Raw genomic sequence first — 25,839 nt, 5'->3', positions numbered from 1 at the left:
TCTGTGGTCCGAGATGTGTGCAGAGTGCAGTCTCTTCTGGTTTCCCAGGCGTGTCTGCCTCTCTGGAGGTTTAGCTCTCCCTCCCACGGGATTTGGGTTCAGAGAACTGTTTATCCTGGTAGATCCCTTCAGGTTCTGGCAGTGTCTCAGATGCAGCGGTCCTGCTGCTCTTGGGCCCTCCTTCACAGGAACCCAGAGGCCGTATACAGTTTCCTCTTGGGCCAGGGATATGGGCAGAGGTGGGCAGTGTTGGTGGTCTCTTCTGCTCTGCAGCCTCAGGAGTACCCACCTGACCAGGTGGTGAGGTCTCTCTCCCACGGGGTCTGGGAGCAGAGAGCTGCTGCGGGCCAGGATCCACGGCTTTGGGACTCCCCGCCAATATCTTTCAAAATTCAAAGTCTCTTAACTGTGAACTCCACTAAAATACTTTACTACTTCAAGAGGGAAAAATATCAGGGCATGTAGAGGGCCGCAATAACATTTGCCACCACTAGATGGCGCTGGCTTCCACTGTGCCCCACGTGGAAGGCCGGGATAGACTCTGCCATTGCAAGATGGCGCCAGCCTTTGCCGCGCCAGCCGGCCCCCTTTCAGGAAGTTAAATGTGTGCATGTACAAGAGTGCCTTCATGCCAGGTCTTTGCCCACTCCGGGGCGTGCCTAATGAGATCATGGTTAAAGCAACCAATCAGGTGTGGATGCGCGGCACTAGGGGGTTTATAAGCGCACCATGTTGGTGCGGCCGGGGCTTCTCCTTAAGATAGAAATAAAGTTTTACATATAGCAAGGATTTCTAAATGTCCGTGTGCTTCTTGCCGGCGGGAGGTCGTGCGCGGGACAATTGGTGCTGAGAACCCGGGACAGAAGGCCACATCATCGCATTGCCGGCGCTACGGGAAGCCTCTGTTTCACGGAAGAAATCCAGAAGCTGTGGAATGCAGGTAAAAAACTCTGAGAGACTATGTTTAGCCTTGATCTGCTCCAGCTCAGTCCCCCGCCGGACGCGGCAGATGCCGCTATGGTTGCTCTGGCAACCCTCGGGTTGTTTCTATTTACCTTTGAGTTTCTAGTTACCGCCAAAGGGCGTCAGAGGTCGCGTGGGAACTGCCCAGCTGTAACAGCAAAGCGGAGAGCGTTGGGGGAAGGGCGAGATGGCACGTCAGAAACAGGGTTAGATAACAAATTAAAGAGCTTAAAGGGAAAAGGTGCATCTAAGAAAAAAAGCCCTTCCAATACGGAAGAGAAAGATTGGGGAAAGAACGCCCCGGGTGAGAAGGGAGGAGGTAAAACGAACACAGTATTTTGGGAGAAAAATTTTGTCTTTGTGCCTGTTAGAAGTGTGCTTAAGGTCCGGCGCCGGCTCTGGGGACGCCGCGGCGTCTCTGCGCTGACTCGACAGCTTTATAGAGTCATACTGATCAGATTTGATAGAGGCAGACCGCCTGAAAATTTATTCAGGAGAATCAAACAAAAGGACATCTCAGTGCCCGTGCACAGCCTGATAGAGTTAATATAATTGGGTTGTGAATAAAAATATTCAGGGCTGTGTTTCACTTCCATACCATTGGCAAATGTCGGTCGTGCCGCTCAGATAATATATCTCAGTATCTTACAGGAATTGGGTTTCAACACGTTGATGGACTAGTCCAGGAATTGAGACAATCCATCGCCCATATCAACTTCACCCGAGTGGATAGTCACCGTGAACACCATCTGGCTTTTTCCCTCTTTGTCTATTGTTTGTCTCTGGTGCACCAGGATGTCCCCATGTCTGTCTGTGTATGTCTGTGGTTTTTGTTTCTCGTTGTTTAAATGTTTTATGTTTCATGTTCAAAAGAAAAAATGGTAAAAACTTTACCTGCTGGTCGTGCACAACTTGACTTGGTTTTAACTCGTTTCAAAAAGGAACAAATGAATAAAAAACAGTTTCAATCAGGTTTTTGGACCCCTGTGCCTGGAGCCAGGTGTCTAGATTAGCTGGAGAAGCTGCCCAGAGGCTAAGCGTCTACACGAGCTGATCTTAAAAGCGCCAACAGCTTCTTCATACAAGAGTTGATAGCTGTTTCTCTTAGAAAAATCCCTGACTTATTACTTGACTCAACTGGTGACAAGGTGCTTCTCTTAAAATCATAGCTAAAAGGGTAAAAATGGTGTTTGGTCTAAATATTAAAGATAGGTGTAGCCAGTTCAATTTTGTTTCTCATTGGTTTTAAATGTATAAATATGCTCTACTTGCCTTGGTTATGGACTATTGGCTTTCAAGTTATTGGACATGGTTAAAAAGGTATAATATTGGTAACAAACGTTGACATAAAGTTGGTAATCTGGATGAAGTCATTCTAGATAACATGTGACATGGGCCAACCTAGGGAGACAGGTCTCAATTGAGTAATGTTTTTATGGAATTCTTATTCTAGGAACAAGGCTTCTAAAAGAATTTAGGATTGTCCCTTGTTGAGGTATTGGAGACCACACCATTGTGTGTCCAAATGTAAGAATTGACAGTCAAACTTTGTAACATAATAGATAGACCTGGGGTGCCTTGGAGACTAGATTGTTTGTTGGAGGTTGAGTTTTGCTTTCCAAAGTTGTGGCTTGCCCTGAAGTTATCTGTATTTTAATGCTAATTTCCACTGCCCGGAGAACAGCTGCCTAGTCACATACTCAGAACTCAGGTGACCTTGTGGTGGTGCTCTGGTGTTACAAGGAGAATTTAAGGATTGTGATTAAGGATCGCTAACGTTACACTAACTCAAACTTATCTTTAATTAAGAAAAAATCATACAGGTAGAGATTGTTACAAGGTTTACAAAGGATTGATGAGGTTTTGGAACTTGTGAGAACATTACAGCCAGTTTACTTATTTCAACTGCCATTTCAAGATAGATCTGGAGGATTGATTTTGAGTTTTCTTTTCGTGAGCTTGCTTACAGTTTTAGAGAGCCCATAGAGTGATATCATTAAAGTGGCTAATAGCCTTATATTATACAATTTTGTTGCTTCTTCAGTGTAAGAAGTTAGAACTTAAATCTTTCAATGTATATAGAAATTTTTACTACAAACCTTTGCTCTTCAAATGAACTTTAATATTTGGCGAGTAGCTGTTACACTACTCTGGATAAGAATATTTGAAGCTAATTTTAAGCTACTAAAGATATGTTAATTGGCTAAGTACCTCACTTTACCAGAGGACTTAGGTCTTTCTTATGCACATTGGAGATAAAGCTTCAGCTGTGTTAGTACAGAGTTGTGGACTGGAGTCATGGAAGTATTTTGAATAGAAACCTGGTAAAACATATCTTATTCCAAACAACAGTTAATTGGTTACTACTAAATACTGATATTTGGCCTATTACATATATAAATTTTTCAGGCAAAATTGATAATTTTACTCTTTACATGCTTTTGTACTTCCTGCATATTTGTGCGTACAACCCATAGGAAATGCACTTACTGTATTTATAGGTGGTTCATCTAATGAAAAGGCTACATGTATGATTGGATCACTTGTTTATTCTCTTGAGTTTCTGCTGCTTCAACACAGATTATTAAATTCCGTAGTTTAGCCACTGTTTTTAAATCAAACTTTCTATTCAAATACTGATAGCCAGTGTGTGGCTTGTGGTTTACAATTGATTTCAATTACTTAATGCTTTATTAGAGGCAAGTTTTCTACATGAAATCAGTGAGTGATTTCAGTGTAAATGTCTGACAACTCACTGTCCCTTCAGTGCTCTGGCTCAGACAACTAAACAAAACCATAGACCCAGCTCTTTAAAAATGGTAATGGAGTTGATAACACACCCTCACGAAAAGAGGAAGACTCCATTTGCTTACTTTCAACTCCCAGCTTCACCCTGCCAGCTCAGGGATTTCTAGTAAGACTGAATCTGGACAATATTTACAAGATTTGACATTTCTAATTAATGCTTATGTTTAGGTAAATAAAGTTTGTGAGGTGCTAGAGAAATGGCTTAGTGGTTAAGAGCACTAAATACTGTTCCTTTATAGGACATTTAAGAACTCAAACTGGATTGCCTGGGCTCTTTAGCAAGGGAGGACAAGATACCAGACAGATTATAGTCCTTACATAAGAACAATTAGTGAAAAAATCTCATTCCTTATATATCCAATACAATTATGCTGGAGACAATAATTTGGTATACAAGTCAATTTATAAATACAAGTGATCAGTGTCCTCAACTTAATCCTCGAGGACTTACCTTAATAAATAACATCTTTATTATATCTTAATAAATAAAAAGGGGGAGTTATCCCTGTATGCTAAATAATGCTCCTTTTATTTCAATTTTAAAATTTTGGATCCCAAAGTTTATGGCACCCTACAACTAGGCATACTTCTGCCTAGGTGAAATAGAGAGATCCACTTATCGACATGTTCCTGTCCAGATATTTTATATGGGGAAGAGGGAATGTTTGTGTTTTTTCTACAGGATGCTACAAGAGTGTGCCAGCTGCCTGAGTGGTTGCTGAGACTTGCTGATCCTGGTTATTCAGCTCTCCTGGTTCGGGTCCCTGGAGTCATTCCTCTGCCCTGAGAGGAAGATAGAAGATTCCCCTTCATCCTTTGTCACGACAGAGATTTTGCCGTTGCTGCAGTCAGTGTTACCGCTACGTGTGTCCCGTCCCACTATGGCCTGCTCTCTGACCCCCTGTACACTGCTGCTTTCTGGAGAAGACTGGACTCCAGCCGTTGCTGCCTCCTTCATTTTCCCTGGTGACTCTTGCTGCCTTAACTGGTCATTTTACAGACTGTAGCTTTACAGGAATGCTACCTGCGTAAAGCTACAGTGGACTAGGGAACTCTGTCCTGGTTATACAGATCTCAGAAATGGTTCCATTGCCTGCTGGTTGTTCCAGAGAAGAATGACTGATCCTGAACTGTCCTGGAAAAGACCTTGACACTTTCACTGCTCTTGTAGCAGCCATTACTGCTGCAGACATTGTGTCTGCAGTGTCTAGAGTTATCCTCCCCCAATCTATTGTTAGACAAGTACAGTGGGTGAACTTTCTGGAGTAGTTACTAACAATTGGGAATTCTAAATTTTATTATAAGAGCAGCTTGACTACGGTCCTTGGTGGTAACAGCTGAGGAGGACCAAATGAGGTGCCCACTACTTATCGGGAGTGCCTCTGTCTGGTGCAGCCCAATGCTGTGGATCAGTGTTCATACTTGGTTGGTTTGCAAACTCAGATCTCAACAGTAACGTGACAAGGCCGTTATTCACTCAAGCACTTGTGGCCATTGTACTAGGGGCCTCCCCTAGTATTTGGTTATCTTGCTCAGGAATTAGTCTGTATCTGAGTTCTCTGCTCCTGCACCCCATGGATCTGTGGGTCCATTGCACTGGGAGGAGAGGGATGCTCTCTGTATCTGAGTTCTCTGCTCCTGTACCCCATGGATCTGTGGATCCATTGCACTAGGATTGAGAGAGACTCAGTGATCCTTTGATCAGCCCTTGCACATCACTGAGGTTTCCTCATTGCACGCGATAGGGTGATCATGACTGCTATAAATTATATAAATTATAAGGGTGAGATGTAGAGGGCCGCAATAACATTCGCCACCACTAGATGGTGCTGGCTTCCACTGCGCCCCATGTGGAAGGCCAGGATAGACTCCGCCATTGCAAGATGGCGCCAGCCTTCGCCGCGCCAGCCAGCCCCCTTTCAGGAAGTTAACTATGCGCATGTACAAGAGTGCCTTCGTGCCAGGTCTTTGCCCACTCCGGGGCGTGCCTAATGAGATCATGGGTAAAGCAACCAATCAGGTGTGGATGCGCGGCACTAGGGGGTTTATAAGAGCACCATGTTGGTGTGGCCGGGGCTTCTCCTTAAGATAGAATAAAGTTTTACATATAGCAAGGATTTCTAAATGTCCGTGTGCTTCTTGCCGGCGGGAGGTTGCGCGCGGGACAAGGGCACAGTCACAATCAAAAGCAAAATCAAACTCCAACCATCCAGTGTCTGGAATCCACTCACAATCTTCTGGTCTCTTCAAAGGACTTGGGTCACTTTTTCAGCTCTGTTCTTTTTAGCACACACCTTGCCTTCTAGACTCCAGCTGCCAGTTCTTCACCACTGCTGCTGTTCTTGGTGGTCATCTCATGGTACTGGCATCTCCAAAACACTACTGTCTTCTGCTACAGCTAGTCTTCACCAATAGCCTTCTTCATGGTGCCAAGTCTCAACTCCTTTGCATGACCCTTTCAGTCCTAGGCCATCAATTGCAACTGAGGCTGCACCTTCACCAATGGCCTTCCATCGCCTCTTACAGTGCCCAGCCTCAGCAGCTCTTCATGACCCTTTCATGCTTTCAAAACCAGTACCATCTGGGTGACTCTTACCCATTACCAAGTCCAGCCACAGGATGAGGTACAACCTTAGTTATCTTTAGAACGCAGCTCTCAAAAAACACTTCCCAGAAGATTTCACCTCGATGATGCTGCTCTCTTCTTAATCAGCACTAATTTCTTAGCTCCAGCTGACAAGCATTAAAACCAGCCTGTACAATGTATTCTCAGATATAAAAAGCCCCAACCCCCAAACAGGTCCCACCATCACAGAAGTTGGTTTTCATCCCAGCATTTCTCTTGTTTCTTAGTACATGTTGGACCCCAATTAACCTTGGGCTTGTCTTAGGCTCTCAAGGGCTGATATAGTGGATCATAACTTGGCTTCCCATTTTATGACCATCTAAGGCCTGCCATTAAATACCCTCAGGTATTAATGAAGAAATATGTCAGACATGGAACTATAGCTAGCATTTTTCAACCTTTCCACTAGACACTGATGAAGAAAGTTCACCTGATACATTTCGATTAAAATGCTTCTTCATTTTCATCTTTGGACAGCATATGATCCAGAGAGATAATTCACTCCCTTTCTACAATCCTATCCAACTTGTTTCTATTTATAAAAATCATGATTCAATTCATATGTAAATATCCTTCTAGAGTTGGTGACATAACTCAGAAGTAGGGTTATAGAGCCAGGAGCTGAAATATTTGCCTACAGGAATACAAACCCATCACAACAAAGAAGACGAGAGGAGGAGGAGAGTCCTCCGGCTATATCTCTAATGTTACAGATTTTCATTCTCCTGATACAATAAATAACTCAAATTTCCTTAGCAAATGATTCATGAATCTGTATCACTGGGCAAGTGCAACACATTCCGGGACTCCATGCTATAAAACAGTGGTTCTTAACCTTCTGAATACTGCAACACTTTAGTCCAGGTTGTGGTAACCCCCAACCATAAAGTTATTTTCATTGCTACTATGTAGTAATTTCACTACTACTAATCACAATGTTTTCTGGTCTGAATCTGTGTTTTCTGGTGGTCTGAGCTGACCACTGTGAATGCTAGGAACAAATACCACTACTGATCAATAGAACTTCTAGAATCCCAGACCTTCAACAGCTCCTTATGTAGGAAATTATCCACTAAGACTATTTAAAATAGTTTACTGCCCAATTTATAGATAATGCCCTTGTACATTCTCTGGGCCAGTGAGCCTCTGTTTGTCAAACTCATCTCAGTACCCTAACCTCCTCCTGTGGAACGAGCTCTGGATATGTTTCAGGTGACTTGACCTATAAATAGGAAAGTCCAAACAGAAAGCCAGAATGCCAAAAACTATCATTTATATCCCCATTCTTGTCTTAGAAAATACTGTATTTTAGTGGATACAGTTTTTTGTTTTTATACTTTCTTAATAAGAAAGGAGCAAAAAAACCATAATTTTCTTCAGAGAACCCTCCTCATTTGTAGTGATGCCCAAATATATCTTTGTGATACTGAATGAATTTGACCTGCAGGCTGTTGAGATGGACCTCCTTTCTGCAGGGAATCAGTCCTTTCTACATATAAACACCTACATTGTGCCACTCCCTGCAGGCTGTCAGAACAGCAGAGAGGACAGGAAAAGTATCCCAGGTGAGCCTGGTATCTGGGTGAATCCACTGTTCATCAATAGCACTGTGCTTTCTGAAGACAAACTCTTGGCCATAAACCTCTGGGCCCAATATTTATTTTAATTTTACTAATGGACTGTTTGAGAGCTTTATCTCCTGTCTCCAAGAATTAAGATTTCTCAGCACTTACTGTGTAGTGATCCTGTTGACACAAACAGTGTAAAAAAGCAGAGCTCAGAACAGATGGTGAATGTGAGTCAGAATGTTAAAACATGTGCAGTTGTTCGCTTTCAATCTTTCTGAAAGGTGCACAAAAGAATTTGGGGGTCTAGTATATCTTCATGTATTTATTAGTTGATTATTTCTCTTGTTGATAAAAAGAAAATGACAATTGTAGAGAAAAATGAAAGTCAGATGTAAAAGTAGAATTCCTCACTGTTTTGTAGAGCCTTGTCAACCAGGATGAGATCACTAAAAATCTCATTTGTATTTGAACGTGGAACATCTGGCCATCTAGGCTTTACCTAAGGCAGGACATCAGGTGGACAAACTGGACAATGGCCTTGGGGTTCCAGCATAGTAAGCAGGACTTGGCAATAGGTAGGAACACAAATAGGACCTTGACTAACATCACAAGGACTACCACTGATAGGCCTAGCCAGCTAGGAAATCTATGAAGGATTATAAGAAGAGAAATGTTATTTCATTGTGCTCCATGTATTTTCAAACAGGTTATACGAATGCCAAAGCATTATATATAGTCCCTGTTCTCATGAGAGCAGTTAAATATTCTCAAGGAAGGTGGCAGGGAAGTCATTGGAGGGAGTGGGGCAGGGGAATCAGTTGAGTAACTACCATATGTACATCACATGTTCCTTCAGAAGCTACAGGGTAGCTGCAACCTATATTTGTCTGGAATAGATCCAAAGCCCCGAGTTGTTCTGTCACAGTCATTCATGCAACCAGTTTTCCTTTCAAGACAAATTCTGTCTTGAATGGTGAATCGTGTGGCAATAACTTGAGTACAAAGATTCTGGATACCTCATTTCTTAAGGCTTTGAGAATTCTGAAAACCTGTCTAGGTTCCCCCCAATAACAAAGCTGGGGACAGAGATCGGGAAATGAAGCTGGATTAATCCCCTGAGTCTCCAAGGTCTCATGGGTGAAAAGGTCTGTCTTACTGGGGGACCCCTATCTACCCTAGGACATAAATAGCTGATAAGACAGAAAAGAGATGGGAATAAATGGGAAGGGAAGGGAAGGGAAGGGAAGGGAAGGGAAGGGAAGGGAAGGGAAGGGAAGGGAAGGGAAGGGCTTAGCAATGTTAGCAAACTTAGCCCGGCCATCACCTATGCCTTGCTGGAGACGCCTTGCAGCCCAAACTTTTCCTCACTTCTTAGTATTATAAGTGGGATATTTTTAATTGCTCAATTTTTAAAGTATGTTTTAATTAAAATAAAATTATATCACATTTTATCTTCTCCCTCTACTCCTTCTATGCACTTGCCTATGTACCTTCCACTCTCGTTGATAGCTTCATTTCCTTTATTTTTGTTACACATGTGTGTTTGTGTGTGTGTGTGTGTGTGAATAAAAGTTTATGTGTGTGTTCACAAGGATGTCTACATGAAACCTGCTGAGTCTTCTTTCGTTAATTGTGTGCTGTAAGAGTAGTTCTGATGCTGAAGTCCAATTCCCCAATTGGGTCTTGATCTCTCGGTAAAAAAGCCATGGGCTAATTGCTGGGCAGAAGGTACAGTTGGGACTTGTGGTCTTGGGAGGGAAAAGGAGACACACAGAGAAGGAGAAGGGGACATTCACCATGCCTTAGAGAGAGGAGAACCAGGCAAGGTCTCAGGGGAAGCAATGGGCTGTGGCCACTCCTATAGGTGGATGGTCAGAGATTTCTAGCAGAGACTAGATTCAACTGACCAACTAAGTCAGGGCAGGTGGGAGGAGCATAGCTAAGAGTAATGATAAGGACACTTCCAGGTGGGAGATAGTAACATCCAGCAATTATGCCAAGTTGAAAATGAACAGCTCTGTGTGTGTGTGTGTGTGTGTGTGTCTGTGTGTGCGTGCGTGTGTGTGTGTGTGTGTGTGTGTGTGTGTGTGTGTGTGTGTGTGTGTTATCCATGGATTCAAAAGGATCTGAGAGGGGGTGGGGGTGGTACTGTGGCCACTTCTGGAACAAAGGCAGGTAGTGCAAAACTATAGACAACAGTGTGTGTATGGTTGTAGGGGTGAGCATTTTGCATTAAACAACAGATATGGAGGCTGGTCCCTGAGAAAGGCTAATCCTCCTCTTCATAGCAGTCTCTGTTCCCCAGTCTTTTGATTAGGGAAGGATCCAGCAAAAGTTCCCTACTTCCAATGGAAATATCCTGAAGCAGATCCTGTTTGACAGTGTTTTCATGTGGCCTCTGGGAGTTACTATTTATGTTGAGCTCGCTACCTTCCCTTGTGCCCAAGTCCAGCTTCAAACTTTCCTTCACCTCAAGGACGTGACCTCAAGCCTCACTGTCCTTTATCTTCCATCTGCTCAGAAGATAGCCTGGAGCTGGAGCTTGCACAGTGACCACAGTGAGCTGAGTTGCTGTTTTTAACCAGCCTTGGGCACCCCTGCCAGGTTATTAACTAAAGATCCTTAAGGACAACAGACCAAGGGCATTCAGCTAGTCCTTGGCACTGCTCTTTGCCAGCATGGAGACTATGAATAAATCAGAGAAAGGCATGTAACCAGCTGAATTTGGCAGTGCTCACCCTGGGAGTTAAAGGCTCTGGTCCCACCAGCAATCTAGGTTCGGCCTCCAAAGAGTAGTGATTTATAGACTACTGGTACCGAGCATCCTGACTTTTAAAAATGTTCCAGTAATCCTTTGAAAAGGAGAGGCAAAATTTCAGAATTAATGAGCTCAGAGCGAAAGTACAAACCTCGTGGAAACCACTCATCATGTGGCACTAAATTAAAAAGAAAAAAAAAATCACTTTGTCCTGAGGACATGATATAGACTAGGAGCTAACTCTAAGCTAAATATTAATCATTTATTTTAAAAAGTTCTTCTTCATCAACCTTTCTTAAGTTCTTGATCTGACTGCGATATGCTTTGACAGACAGGTAGACAATCTTAAAACTATTAAAGATCAGAGCTCCTTCCTTCTCCTCTTGATCTCAGGACACAGAAGCCTCAACTCAGCAGTCCATAGCTGCTATGGGCTTATTTGATATCTCACCAGAGCCCATGAGACACATGAGGAATGCTCCAACCAGGTGACACTCAACATCAGACAGCTTGCTGGCTCTCAGGTATCAGTTTCTACTTAATTCCTAAATATTGAAATGACATTAGTCTTTCATCTTAACTTTTTAAATTATTCTTCTCTAAATGAGTAGATTTTTTTTCAAGCTTGGAAGGGAGAAACTGGTTTGATTTGTTAGAAACAGAAAAAATGAGAATTTGTGTCATCTTAGAGATAAGTTCCCATAATTACCTAATTTTGCTGGAAAAGAAGCCTTAAGAATGAGATAGTTTGCTTCCAATAAGAAACAACCCCCAGAAGCAGGGAGTAATGGATGAGGCTTCATTAGCTAGCTTGGGGAAGGTGCATGAGACATGCTGAGCCTTACTGATGGCCAAGTTAAATCAGCCCCAAATCAATACTCCACTTAAAGTACAATGCAGTTTCCTTCTTACATTGTATTTTTAACACTCAAAACTGCTTCACACAATTTTTTACGTGTAGCAAATTGTGAAATATGCCAACTAGTGGCTATTGGGAAAAAACACAAAGTAGTCTAATAAAATTTAAGTAATAAAGTTTATCAAAAAACAGTGCTGCCTATAACATACATGTGGAAATATAACAATGGAGATGCTAATAAGATATCCCTTGTTTCTCATCAAAGACGTAGGTCTAAAATTCTTCTATGTATCTCTTTTCTTTTCCTTTCTTTTCTCTTTTTTAAAATAAAAGTCAATTTTGGACAGGTGTTAGCATTTGGATGAGTACAATACTTAGGCTTGTGTTCTACAGAGAACAAACACATTTCAACATATCATGGACCTTATGATGTCTATTAAGTCAACATCCTCTTAACATCCTGGTATTCTACTGTGATCCTCATGTGATTCCTGTAAGGCAACATGAACCAGCAGAATCTGGAGATTTGTGATTAAATTAGACATGAGAAGATTAAAAAGATATTTTGCAATTATCGAATTAATGCAGATATGGAAAATTGGTGTAAAAGTTTTCTATTCTCATTCTTGCCATTTCTAGATTAGCTACTAGACCATGCATTTCTGGTATCCAACCATGTTTTCCTGCCAGGTTCAATCTCATGGGGACTGAGTCTGTGTGTGAACCCATACCAGCTAGTGAACAGAAAAGTGATGGAGAGGAAAATGGACTTTCTTCGTAAATTTAAAGGAATAAAAGATGAAGAGAAGTGGCAGGAAGATGACTTCATCTTGGGAGGGGTAGGCTTAAAGTATCAGTGAACCACATGGCAAAGCCTTTAAGGAAAATGGGAAGGAGTGTTCATTAAGCCGAGCACTACTAAAGGTAGGAGAGCAGAGCATGTTCCTAAGAACAGAGATCTTATTTGAATTGTCAGGGCCCCTCGTGCTCCTCCACCCTAACCCCACGAGGTACTTGTTCCTTGTGAACCTGCATGCTCTTATCTCCAACGGGGCTGGATGACGAAGTGGGCATTAAAAGTCATGGACTGGTAAGCTGTCTACTGGAGTAATGGGCTCCAGGCAAGCAGATCAAAGGCTAAATATAGAAGTGTTTCTACTGTGTAGACCTAACAGTAGAAATTAGGAAGAAGCTCATGTCCTGGGAGGAATAAAGCATTTAAGCCAGGTACTCAAGGGGGAAAAATCAAGGAAATATGAATAGAAGTGGGAAAATAAAAGAGAGAGGAAACAAAGAACTAGGTTCAACTCATAGAACAAAAGTCACGTTTGAAGAAATATTTAGTGACAATGATGGTGGCATTGGCTAATTTTTTCTTGGCTATTATATGCTAGGAATACTGATAAATAAATTGCCCTTTATACTACCACTGCCATGTTTCATGATCTGAAAGTCATTCTGTGATATAAACACTGTTTTTATACCTATTTTATACATGAGAATGCTTTTGTCAACAGCAGGTTGACTTACCCAGACCAACACAGACAAACATGACACCACAACAAGACAAAAACCCAGTCAGTATGGTTCCAGAAACTCCAGAAAATTCTTTAGAATAAAGAGAGTCAAGTATAAAAACGAGGTCTGGAACACTAAACACACACACACACACACACACACACACACACACACACACACACATATTCATATGTTCTCATTTTCTAACATAATCACATACACAAATAATTAGTAGACACACAAATGTATAGTCATGCACATATGTACATAAAACCATATGCACACAAACGTAATAAGCATGCATATGTACATATACATATATACATTCTCTTTTATCTACATAACCACTTAAATAATTGTCATTGAGAGAAACATTTCAGTACAATATTGGGCACGAAAATCAATATGATTATCAGAAACACAGGGAACAGAGAGGAAACATTAAGGCAGGTTATGAGTTCATTTTCAGGCAGTGTGGTGGTTTGAATGAAAATAGCTCCCATAGGTTTATAGGGAATATCACTATTAGAAGATGCCTTGTTGGAGTAGAGGTATTCTTGTTGGAGAAAGAGTGCCACTGGGAGCAGGATTTTAAGTTTCAGATGCTCAAGGGAGGTCCAGTGTCATTCTCTCTTCTTGTTGCCTGCTGATCCAGATCTAGAACTCCCAACACCTGTTCCAGTTCCCTGTCTGCCTGCATGCCACCGTACTCTCTGCCATGATGATAATGGACTAAACCTCTAAACCTATAAGCCAGCCCCAGTGAAATGTTTTCCTTCATAAGACTTGTAATGGTCATGGTATCTCTTCACAGCAATAGAAACCCAAACAGGCAGCAACGACAAATATTTAGTAAAGTGTTCCTGAGCTTATGATTGCTGACATTTATTGGCAAAGTATAGCTAAAAAGAAAGTCACATTTGAATAGTAGCAAAGGCCTTTACAAAATGAGGTGATCATATATACAACCATGTCTCTGTCTCTGTCTCTGTCTCTGTCTCTCTCTCTCTGTGTGTGTGTGTTGTGTGTGTGTGTTTGTGTCTGTATTACTTTGAATAAACACAAAACCAACGTTTCCAGGCAGGGTAGGAAGATCTCAACACCTGTGTGTTATGACTGCAAGCTACTTGGTTTTGTACAACTCAGGAACAAAGCAGGGTTTCTTTTTTTATTTTGTTAGTTTCAAGAAAATTTAAACATAATAGTTTATGTTGACAAATAAAGATTATAGGAAACTCTAATTTCAGTGTTCATAAAATATTGCTTTCCTGCAACATCCTTGCTCTAGACTGTGTTATCTAAAGCTGTGCCTCACTGCGCCAGAAGAGCTGTGAAGATCTGACAGATAATTTCATGGCTCATAAAGTATAAGATCATGTAGTGTCTGGACCTTTGTTTTAAAAAAGGGCCACTCCTATTCTAAATGATCTCAATTACCTTTGTTGTGAAAATAAACTCTCAAGAAACTACTATTACATACCTGGAAGTGACCCTCTGTGCGCACTTAAGATGGGCACCTCTTTCCATGTGTCCCCGTCATCTTCACTGTCAGATATCCAGGAATCAACAGTTAAACAAAGTAGCTCACATGTAGCCATGTTTTCAAGTATAACTTCCTCCACATACCACCTGGGATTCTCCCCGCTGTTGTCGTGACCAATGCGTATTTTGTAGATTTCACCAATATCTTTAAGGTGAATCTGGAACACAAGAGGAAAAGGGAAATAAAAATCATTGCCTCTTGTTTGATTTTTTTTCCAAACGGCAAATTTGTGCTCAGTTTGAACTCAATATTTACTTTAAAATACACACAAACACACACACACACACACACACACACACACACACACACACACACACACACACGTACTACTTACTAGTTTCCCTTATAACCAGCTATAGGTAATAGATGAAATGATGTTCAAGACTCAAGTGAGATGCATATCCACTGAGCACACAGAAACCTAAGTTTAACTACTTCTTCTTTTAAGCAACTCTCCCATAATTCATTTGCAAAATGAACAAATTTCAGATTTTACTGATACTACTACTTGTTTCTGAGACTGAAAGGAATATAGTAATTGAGTTATTTGGCATGATTGGTTGAATTCTGCTGTTAAAGTCAGAACTTGAAGAACAGAAAGGTACTTTAATCATGCGGCATTGAAAGAAGCACAGAAACTGGATTCCCAACAGAGGTGTTTAGTTAGATAGCTAAAGCACATCTCCCCCAAGCACCCAGTGAATTGATAAAACAAATAATTACACCTATTGTTCACTATCCAGAAAAAAGCAAGATCTTTCTTTTGAAAATTACTATAGGGCCATATTTAAATTTTGATCACTTATATTCTTCACTGTTTTATTTATTTGCCATAATGAATGACACCAATGTTAAAAACTTAAAACAAGGCACATTTTTTTCTCTTGTTCCATGAAACTGAATTCTGTGCACTGTGGCTCAGATAAGTCTTCCCTTTAAGACCTTACAAGGCACAATAAGAGTGTAGCTTCAACACATGAAACTCAAGAAGGATGACCAAAATGAGAATGCTTCACTCCTTCTTTAAAAGGAGAACAAGAATACCCTTGGCAGGGAATAGGAGGCAAAGTTTAGAACAGAGGCAGAAGGAAAACCCATTCAGAGCCTGCCCCACATGTGACCCAAACATATACAGCCACCAAACTAGATAAGATGGATGAAGCAAAGAAGTGCAGGCCAACAGGAACCAGATGTAGATCTCTCCTGAGAGACACAGCCAGAATACAGCAAATACAGAGGCGAATGCCAGCAGCAAAGCACTGAACTGAGAACAGGACCCCCGTTGAAGGAATCAGAGAAAGAACTGGAAAGCTTGAAGGGGCTCGAGACCCCTTATGAACAACAACGCCAAGCAACCAGAGCTTCCAGGGACTAAGCCACTACCTAAAGACTATACATGGACTGACCCTGGACTCTGACCTCATAGGTAGCATTGAATATCCTAGTAAGATCACCAGTGTAAGGGGAAGCCCTTGGTCCTGCCAAGACTGAACCCCCAGTGAAAGGAATTGTTGGGGAGAGGGTGGTAATGGGGGGAGGATGGGGAGGGGAACACCCATATAGAAGAGGAGGGGTAGGGGTTAGGGGGATATTGGCCTGGAAACCAGGAATGGAAATAACAATCAAAATGTAAATAAGAAATACTCAAGTTAATAAAGATGGGGGGGGGGGGAGTGTAGCTTCAAAAGGCTCTGGAAGCCTCCAATCCTTTCTGGCTATTGCCAGATCCATTGCTTATGTTATGATGAACCCAATCATGAAATTATACTTGCTGCTGCTTCACAAATATGTTTGATATTGTTATGAATCATAATGTAAATACCTGTGCTTTCTGATGGTCTTAGGTATGATCCCTGTGAAATGGTAGTTTGGCCCCTAAAGGTTTCACAACCCACTAGTTGAGACATGGTGTTCTAAGAATATTAGTAACTATTGCTTTGTCAATCAGAATTTTGTACTAATAACAAAGAAAACATATCTAAATCTAATTTAATCTAATGACAACTGGAGAGTGATAGGTTATTTTCCTGCCACTGCCAGTGAGCCAATTCAACCCAGATTAGATTACATTAAAGGCTGTAGATTGTTGTCTTTATGAAGGTGAAGGAAGGCACGAGATAAAGCTAGACCTGTGATTGAGCAGTGAAAAAGTAAGGTGGGCACAGAGTTTTGAAAGGAGGAGAAAGAGGGAGAAGAACCAAGATGGTGGAGGAGGATGACCCATATCTGTGTAGCCTTAAAGGGCCACAGGTAGTTATGAATATTTCATAAGGGATAGATTTTTATAGGACAATTAGCCTTATGTAGCTGGGCAAATCCTACTAATTGGTTTAGAGTTTATTGTGTGGACGTTTTGTGGGGTGAGGATTTACTGGTATAAATCTGATTGCTAAATTATAAGCTTATTGAGTTTTGATTTTAACGGATTACTAGGAGTTAGGACTATAACCACAGGGGCAGATGCTGGGAATATGAGCAGAGTTTGAAGCAAAAGAATTGCAAGAGGGCAGGGCTGTTGCCGGGCTCAGAGAGTAGCTGGTGGCATCCTGGGATGGAGATTGGGAGCTTAGCAGTTGAGACACTTTCAGACTTAGGTGAAAATACCCTTCAGATGTCATGTGATCCACCAAAACTGGCACTAGCATGGGTTGGTAGATTTTTTTTAATTTTTATCACTACAAAAGGCTGGTTTAGGACTAATGAAAAAGAAGTGGCCATAGGGAAAGGGAGGGAGGGAGAGAGAAAGAGAAAAAGGGTATCTACTCAGAGAGAAAAAGAAGAGAAGGGGAGAAAGAGGAGGAGGAGGAGGGAGAGAGAGAGACAGAGACAGAGACAGAGACAGAGACAGAGACAGAGACAGAGACAGAGACAGAGACAGAGAGACAGAGAGAGAACAAAATGTCTGAATTATAGAGGGAGGAGCCTCTGGGGGAAAGTTTAGGGTTGTACACAGGGTATGCCAGGTAGGGAGTAAGGAATTCTGGGAGAACCTGGAGGCATGGTCTACTTTGTAAAATATGCACCTCAGTCCCTTGCTCTGGTCTGAACCCAAACAAAAAGATCAAACAAAAACTCACAGAAGTAAGAATCGGTAATATTGCTGGTAAAAATAAATGCTTGTAAATGATTATGGAAGGATGTCGTGATATGAACACATATTTTCTGTTATAAGTGACTGTCCCCTGAGCTACCTTGAGTATTCAGGTGTGTCCCCTTGCATAAGATCTTTCCTACTGGGCTTGTTGACTGTTTAAACCCCCATATTTGCTCCAGGTCGGAGAAGACTAAAATGGGGTCTTCACTGTTATGTGGAAGTCCTAGTACCTACAGAGTTAAGGTTGCCCGGGTACAGCCTGCCTGGAGAGAAGAAGCACCCACACCCTGTAAGCAAAGGACCAGACTCAGCTTGGAGAAGGGTTCTGAGAGAAGGGTGTCTGGAAGCAGTTAAAACAAACAGCCTGTAGTCAAATGGTGGATCCAAGCTGCTCTCCTGAAGACATCTTTCCCAACTACTTTCTCTCAACTCTGCTCTCTCTCTCTCTCTCTCTCTCTCTCTCTCTCTCTCTCTCTCTCTCTCTCTCTCTCTCTCTCTTCCCCCCTCCCTTCCTTCCTCCCTCCCCGCTACAGACAGTTCCACAAGCGGTTCTCTCTTGCTATTCTAAAATAATTTCTGAATTGCTCATCTCTTGCAGACCATAAGCCCAGTCTTTTATTTTACAGATCAATCCAGTCATTTACTTCAGATTTCTTTTGGTTATCTTATAAATCAGTGTCCTGTGATGCCAGACCTTAATTCTTAGGAGACAGCAAGCACCCATGTTCTTTTAACATTGCAAAAGAAATCAGAGATCTGTTTGCCTCTGTTAAACTCAGATGGTAAACCAGCTGGGTGGGACCCAGTCCTAAAGTCCTGAAGTTACGATTTCTACCACACCTAAGTCTAACCTTGCTCTGTCCCAAATGGACCCTGAGTTTAGAAATCTGCCTGCATCTCAACGTATAAACAAAAAACACAGCTGGGTGGGATCTTTGTGATCACCATTTCCTAAATTTCTTTATCTCCTTTTTTATTATCTTTCTGATAATTTGGCTCACAGCACAGCTGCTTCTGTTCCTTTACATTTGTGAAGCCCCTCGTAAATCATATTGCATCCTTACTTTTTGAGAAATATTTTTGTTTTGTTTTGCTTTTTAATTTTTATTGTTTATTTACATTTCAAATGTTATCCCCCTCCTGGTTTCCTCTGCAAACCCTCTCTCACCCCCTAACCCCTGCTCTTATGAGGGTGCTCACCCACCTATCCACTCCTGTCTTACCACCCTAGCATTCCCTTATGGTGGGGCATCAAGCCTCTACAGGATGAAGGGACTCTCCTCTCATTGATGCCAGATAAGGCCATCCTCTGCTACATATGCAGCTGGAGCCATGGGTCTGTCCATGTATATTCTTTGGTTGGTCCCTGGGGAGCTCTGAAGGTTCTAGTTGGTTGATATTGTGGTATATATTTTTAAACCCATTTTTTAAAGAGTTCTTTTTCACAGCATTAAGAGCCATCCTGAAGGTCCCTTCATTTACCATTTTGCTAAGACATTAGCCAAACTTCTGCCTCCTAGACTGCTGCTGTCTCTGATTGTCATGGAGTCATTAATGTTAGCCGGGAGGACATTCCTGGAAGGAGGAAAGTAAAATATGTGCATCATGATACACACCAGCCTAACACCACAGCAGCCATAGACTCTCATGAAAGCCCATGACTACTGGTCCTGTCCTAGAAGTAGGAATCAGGTCATTCTGTCCCAACCAAGGCCATTCAAGACATGGCATAACTCCAACTAGTCACTGCAAGGAGCTGGATAAAGTCATTGGTACCTCAATGTTAACATTGGAGTTGTGCCTCATTTTGTAGTCAGCACCTTAGGGAATGAGTAGCTGTTGTTGTGTCTCTACCATGGAAGAAATTTTAGCAACAATTACCCACATACCACACACACCTGAATCAGTTCATTCCAACCAGAGGTACAGGGACCACATCACAGGCTAATGGGATAGATTGCCCTTGAATGTCTTGCATGTAATTCAGATGGTTAAAATCTTTCAGTTTTATAAAGCCACGCTGGGTCACTTCAGCTTGACTCAAAACTGTAACCTGTCAAGGAATTATTCTCATATGTGGCTACTCTGGTTTCTGTATATAGCTCTCAACATTTGAAAATAAAAAGGACATCGATTCCAAAATGTAGGATAACTTTTATCACAAAGATGCGCCAAGCCATGACTCAGAAGCTCATGTGCTCAAAGGAGGCCATAGACACAGGTTAAAATAAAACCCGTTCCAACTCAAGGACTAAGGAAACACGGATTGAAAGATACATCGTTAGAGAGAGGCAGAGGAATCTGGATATTTTCATGGCACATTTTGAAAATAGAAATGATATTTGTAAGGCTCCCTCTGTGGAACTGGAGTATGCAGAAATAGATTGCTGTTAAAGAATTTCTAGTTTTGGTCGTTGAAATTCTTTAAATTTCAAGACTATTATTCATGTGTGCAAATGAAGTGTGCTTGTTTGTGTCTGTATGTGGGAGTGTACAGGTAGGATGGCGAATATCCAGTTGTGTTGTCTGTCAGCAGGGGTTCCATATGTGGTCCTTGCCCTAACTGGGTCAGGGCTTGCACAGAACTGGGAAAGGAGAAGAAAAGCATAAAGCTTGTCACTGAAGACACTACACAGAAGTCTGTGGACCAACGTCTCACCACACCTGTTTTCATTTTTTTTGTTATCTGTGAACCTTCCCTTTATGAAATGAAGGGTTTCATTGTATCATCACCCACATATATCTTCTGTCTTGCTTATATTCAACTCCAATATACTCTCTTGTCTCTCCTCTCCCCTCTGTTGGTTCTCTGCCTATTTCCTTCCTGCAAATAGTCCCTCTTCTACTTTCAGCTAGGATATACACACATATTGTAATAGCTGTCCGTCCAAGGCTGGCTTATTTCACTTAACATAGTGACAACCCATTCTACTCTTTCTATTACAAATTACATATTTCCTTCCTTTTTATGCCACTGTCTTGTAAATGTCACAGCTCTTCTTTATCCATTCATCTGTTGACACTACACGCGTGTCATTCCCTTTTCCTGAACCTCAAGTCCCTTTTTACAAACAAAAACTACTTTAAGGATCAAATTAAGTAACCTTTAAGGCACGCTACAGCCCGCAGATCGGTCATCTTCTACACATCTGAGGATAGAGGAGGTGGCAGGCAGATGTGGAGAGGCTTCACAGTGAAACCAGAAAATATAGTTTGGCAGCTTGGGCTCAGACCGTCAGAGTCCTTTTCCCAGTGCTCATGTGATTGACACAGTCAGGAAAAAAAACAGAGTAATTAGAAGGCTACTCGAGATAACGTGAAGACAATCACACAAAGAGACTTTTTCAATTGTTAATAAAAATGGGAATACTAGTGCAAAACATAGAAAAACATAGTAACACTCCCATGGTTGCAAATTGAACCTTAATAAACTACATTCTGTCAAATTCCACAGTACAATGTTGTACACTCTACATTTCCAGCTTGGCGGCTTCTCTACACAAAGTCCTTGGCACCTAGAGACTAGTCAGACAGAAAAATAGGAAGCCAAGTGTTCTGAACTGTTTATCCTGGTTAGGGTTATATTGCTGTAATGAAACACCATGACCAAAAATCAAGTTGTGGAGGAAGGGTTTATTTGACTTATATTTCTATATCATAGAAGGAAGTCTGGGTAGGAACTCAAACAGGGCAGGAGCCTGGAGGCAGGAGTTGAGGCACAAGCCACGGAGGAGAGCTGCTCTTTAGCATGCTCCCTCTGGCTGGAAGCCAGGATCACCAGCTCAGGAGGGGCCCCACCCACATGAACTGGGCTTGCCTAAAGATGGATTTTATTATGGTGCTTTCTCAACTCAGACTCCTTTCTCTCTGACAGTTCTAGTTGTTTCAACATTGATGAAAAAATAAGCCAGTGAACTGTTCACACTAAGAATTTATGGAAAAAAGCAAGTCTCTACTAGGTGCTGGCCTTGGATGTAACTCTCAGACTCTACATCTGTAATGACTGCCCGGTGAATTTTCCTAATGTGGATACTCTGAATCTTTTTGTGAGAAATTTCTGGTTTTTGTTTGTTTACTTTGTTTGTTTGTTTTTCGGTACATACTACCTATATTTTTTTTTAAATTCAATCCTAGATAGTAATCATATGTTGTTCACAGTCTGCATAATATTTTATGAACTCCTTTATAACTTGAATAAGTTTTATTAAATATATTCACTGTAAAAGTTGAGATTTAACTCCATATATCTTTATCAGATATCAACACTCATTTTATGCTTTATTGTATTCAAGAAACAACGTTAGCCACTATGACAAGATTGAGATTGTGCTGACCGAATGCTTGAATTTGAATGATTTAGAAAACCCGGAATCCTTAAGGGTTTTTTTTTTTTTTTTTTGCAAGAGAACATGTGAGTCCAAAATAAAAAACAAAAGAACAAAAAAAGCCACAAAAACAGCAAACTGAGTGAAACTTAGGTGTAATTTGTTATAGTACACAGCACAAAAACTAAACAGGTTTCCTTTCCCTATACCTTTTCCTGGGTGTAAACCTTGGCATATTCCATCACAGAGAGATATTAAATAAGGACTCCTCTTGCCCTGGGGCTTCACTCTAGTGCTAGGGATGTTTCTTATGAGAAGACTGGAAAAGGAAACTTTTCTAGCTTAATGAATACACAGTACTTTTATATAAATTATTATTTATATATCTAGTTTTTGGGGATACTGACTCCTACGATACTCAGGTTTCCTTCTGAAACTAAACAGGTGTCCCGTTCCCCTTACAAAAAGGTGTTTTTGATTTTCACACTGTCCTCTAATACTATGATGTGAAACCAGGGTAGGGCACTGGATGACACTATGTGGAGCCCTCTGTGCTATTCTTATGACTGTGAATACCTCATTTTAAATGAAAACAGAGTTTGAGATCATTATGCTAAGTAAATTAAAGGCATCAGAGGAAGCAGTGTCATGTGATATCACTCATGTGGATCTGAAAAGGCCAAGCTCAAGGAAATGAGAATGAGTGATTACCAGAGGTGGGCAGCACCGTTAATCCATTGGGATCAAGTTTCAGTTAGACAGCAAGAAGCAAGAAATTCCAGTGTGTTGTGTACAGAGGCTAGACTATCCATAACAGTGAAGCATGTATTTTAGAAAGCCAGATGAAACGATTTTGAAAGCTTTTGTCATAAAGAAACATTAAATGTATGAGCAGATATAGATGCTTGACTGGATTTTCACATTATACAGCATACCAAAAATAAAATGGTACCACATTAATGTATATGGTTTTTATTGGCATGTATCAGTTTAAAAAATTAATTCTGTTTACATTTTAAAACTACTGGGCTTTTTTAAATGAAAGTATTAGTTGAGCTTGAAAATTAGCTCATCAGACAAGAACACTGGTCACAAAACCCTGAAAACCTGACATAATCTTGAGACACACAGCAGAAAACAGAAGTGGCTCAAGAAAGATGTCCTCTGACTTGCAATGGCATTTACATGCTTATGCTAATGTGAGGGTGCATGAGGTCACGCAGGCATGCACGCGCGCGAGGGCGCACAGACACAGGCACAGACACACACACACACACACACACACAAGAATTAATTAAAAAAACTTTCAGAAAGATGCTTATTAGCATTTTGTTGTAATTAGGAGATTCATCTAGATGTCTCATCCAGCAGATGAGAGCTGGTCTAGGGCTAGCCTTTCTTTACCCGTTTAGATAACATGCCATTGGTGCTCTCAGTAAACCATTGTGAATAGCTATGAACTGAGGCAGTAATACTCTTCACAATTTGCTATAATTTTCTTTCTCAGACCCACAATTCAGTATTTTTCCCTTCCTACACAGATAAAAAAAAAGTACATTTTTGGGACTTAAGAACGGATACTTAAAGAAAGTAAGAATCAAAAAACTGATATATTCAAGATATTCATAGAATGTGTAGTTTGAATCTTAATACCTTTGCCTCTACAGAGAATATATACAATTTTCTATGCATAGAAGAGATAAAATGTATTCATTATTTAAGTGGAGCTGTTAATGATTTGTCCTTTTTAAATGTCTTTTGTACACCAGGTATGAAATACTAGTATTCTATGCTTAATAACTTTCGCATCGTTATCCAAAGTCATGATAGATAGCTGAGAATAAGATTTCTGCAGTGACTCATGATGCTCTTTGGGTAAATTTTCTCAGTAACAGGTTGCAAATTATTTACATCTGTTTTGGAAGAGAATTTATTAAAATTCCACATGGCACGGGACTTTACAGAAATCCCATTTATTTACGCTCCCTTATTTATTAAAATTAATAAATAAATGAACATATAGCATCGTATACATCCTTCTTTATAGTATATTTTGTGCATTTTACATTTGCTTTTCTATTTTGAATGTTATTACTAATTCATGGCCTTTCACAGTCTCCATTTTTCAATTAACAACTGTGATTATGATCACCGTTAATGATGGTCTTTGCTGCTTACCAATGGAAGCCCCTTTACATTTGTATTTCTGTCCTAGAACAGTGCCTTTCACTGTAACTTTGGTTTCATTTTCTGTCGCTGTCATTAAATACACTTAGGGGAGAAAGTTATTTGAGCTCATAACTCAAGGTTACAGTCTGCATAAGAGAAAAGTCACAGTGGCAAGTGCTCGAGAGAACTAACTAGTCATTTACACCCACAGGCAGAGCAGAAAGCAATAAATTAATTCAGCCAGCCTTCAGTGTTCTGCTCACTTTTTCCACTAATATAATTCAGGCCTAGGGAATTGTGCTACCCTTCACGGGGGTGGAGGGCGAAGGTGTCTTCCCACCACAGTCAAAAGAATCCTCCATAGACATTCCCGGAGACCAAAGTGATCTTCACAATATCTCATTAAGACCTCTTCCCGGCATCCTGAGTGAGCTAACCCAATCACAGAAAGACATACATGGTATGCACTCACTGATAAGTGGCTATTAGCCCAAATGCTTGAATTACCCTAGATGCCTAGAACAAATGAAACTCAAGACAGATGATCAAAATGTGAATGCTTCACTCCTTCTCTAAAAGGGGAACAAGAATACCCTTGGCAGGGAAGAGAGAGGCAAAGATTAAAACAGAGACTGAAAGAACTACCATTCAGAGCCTGCCCCACATGTGGCCCATACATATACAGCCACCCAATTAGACAAGATGGATGAAGCAAAGAAGTGCAGACCGACAGGAGCCGGATATAGATCGCTCCTGAGAGACACAGCCAGAATACAGCAAATACAGAGGCGAATGCCAGCAGCAAACTACTGAACTGAGAATAGGACCCCCGTTGAAGGAATCAGAGAAAGAACTGGAAGAGCTTGAAGGGGCTCGAGAGCCCATATGTACAACAATGCCAAGCAACCAGAGCTTCCAGGGACTAAGCCACTACCTAAAGACTATACATGGACTGACCCTGGACTCTGACCTCATAGGTAGCAATGAATATCCTAGTAAGAGCACCAGTGGAAGGGGAAGCCCTGGGTCCTGCTAAGACTGAACCCCCAGTGAACTAGACTGTTGGGGGGAGGGCGGCAATGGGGGGAGGGTTGGGAGGGGAACACCCATAAGGAAGGGGAGGGGGGAGGGGGATGTTTGCCCGGAAACCAAAGAATTATTATTAAGTATTAAATAAATTAAAAAAAATAAAAAAAATAAAAAAAGAATGGAGACTAGAACAAAAGTCCGTAGGAAAAAAAAAAAAAAAAAGACCTCTTCCCGGATAATACTACACTGTGTCAAGTTGACAACTAAAACCAGCCTGTACAACTAATTTTTGTTTTGTTTTGTTTTATTCTGTTCTGTTTGTTGTACTAGAAGTTGAACTCAGGGACCTGGATACACTAGACAAGCAGTTGGCCACTAATCTTATGTACTCATCTGTGGCCTTGGCAAGTTTAAAGTTATGCTTTACTCAAGGCAAAAAAATTATATTCCAGGACAATTCTGATTTTTTTGTTTTTGTTTTTGTTTTTGTTTTCTTTCTTAAAGATATGAAATCAACTTTCCTTCCAGATAGTCGTTCTTGGAAGGGAATCCAGTTTTAAAGATATAATAATGGGACTT

The 25,839-nt window shown here is 41.1% G+C and overlaps 1 protein-coding gene across 1 annotated transcript in view; it reads right to left on the bottom strand.

Annotated features, from left to right (window-relative positions):
- The window catches only part of LOC148005649 (lipoxygenase homology domain-containing protein 1-like), a 103,258-nt gene that overhangs the window by 42,539 nt on the left and 34,880 nt on the right, over nucleotides 1-25,839 (bottom strand). The window contains exon 2 of the mRNA XM_087551571.1: nucleotides 14,581-14,800. Coding sequence (XP_087407697.1) covers nucleotides 14,581-14,800 — 220 coding nt within the window. The remainder of the gene's footprint in view (nucleotides 1-14,580; nucleotides 14,801-25,839) is intronic.

This window comes from Rattus norvegicus, chromosome 5 (assembly GCF_021556685.1).
Source record: "Rattus norvegicus strain SHRSP/BbbUtx chromosome 5, alternate assembly SHRSP_T2T, whole genome shotgun sequence".
In the NCBI taxonomy this organism is placed as follows: domain Eukaryota; kingdom Metazoa; phylum Chordata; class Mammalia; order Rodentia; family Muridae; genus Rattus; species Rattus norvegicus.
This window is presented reverse-complemented; position numbering and strand designations above follow the sequence as displayed.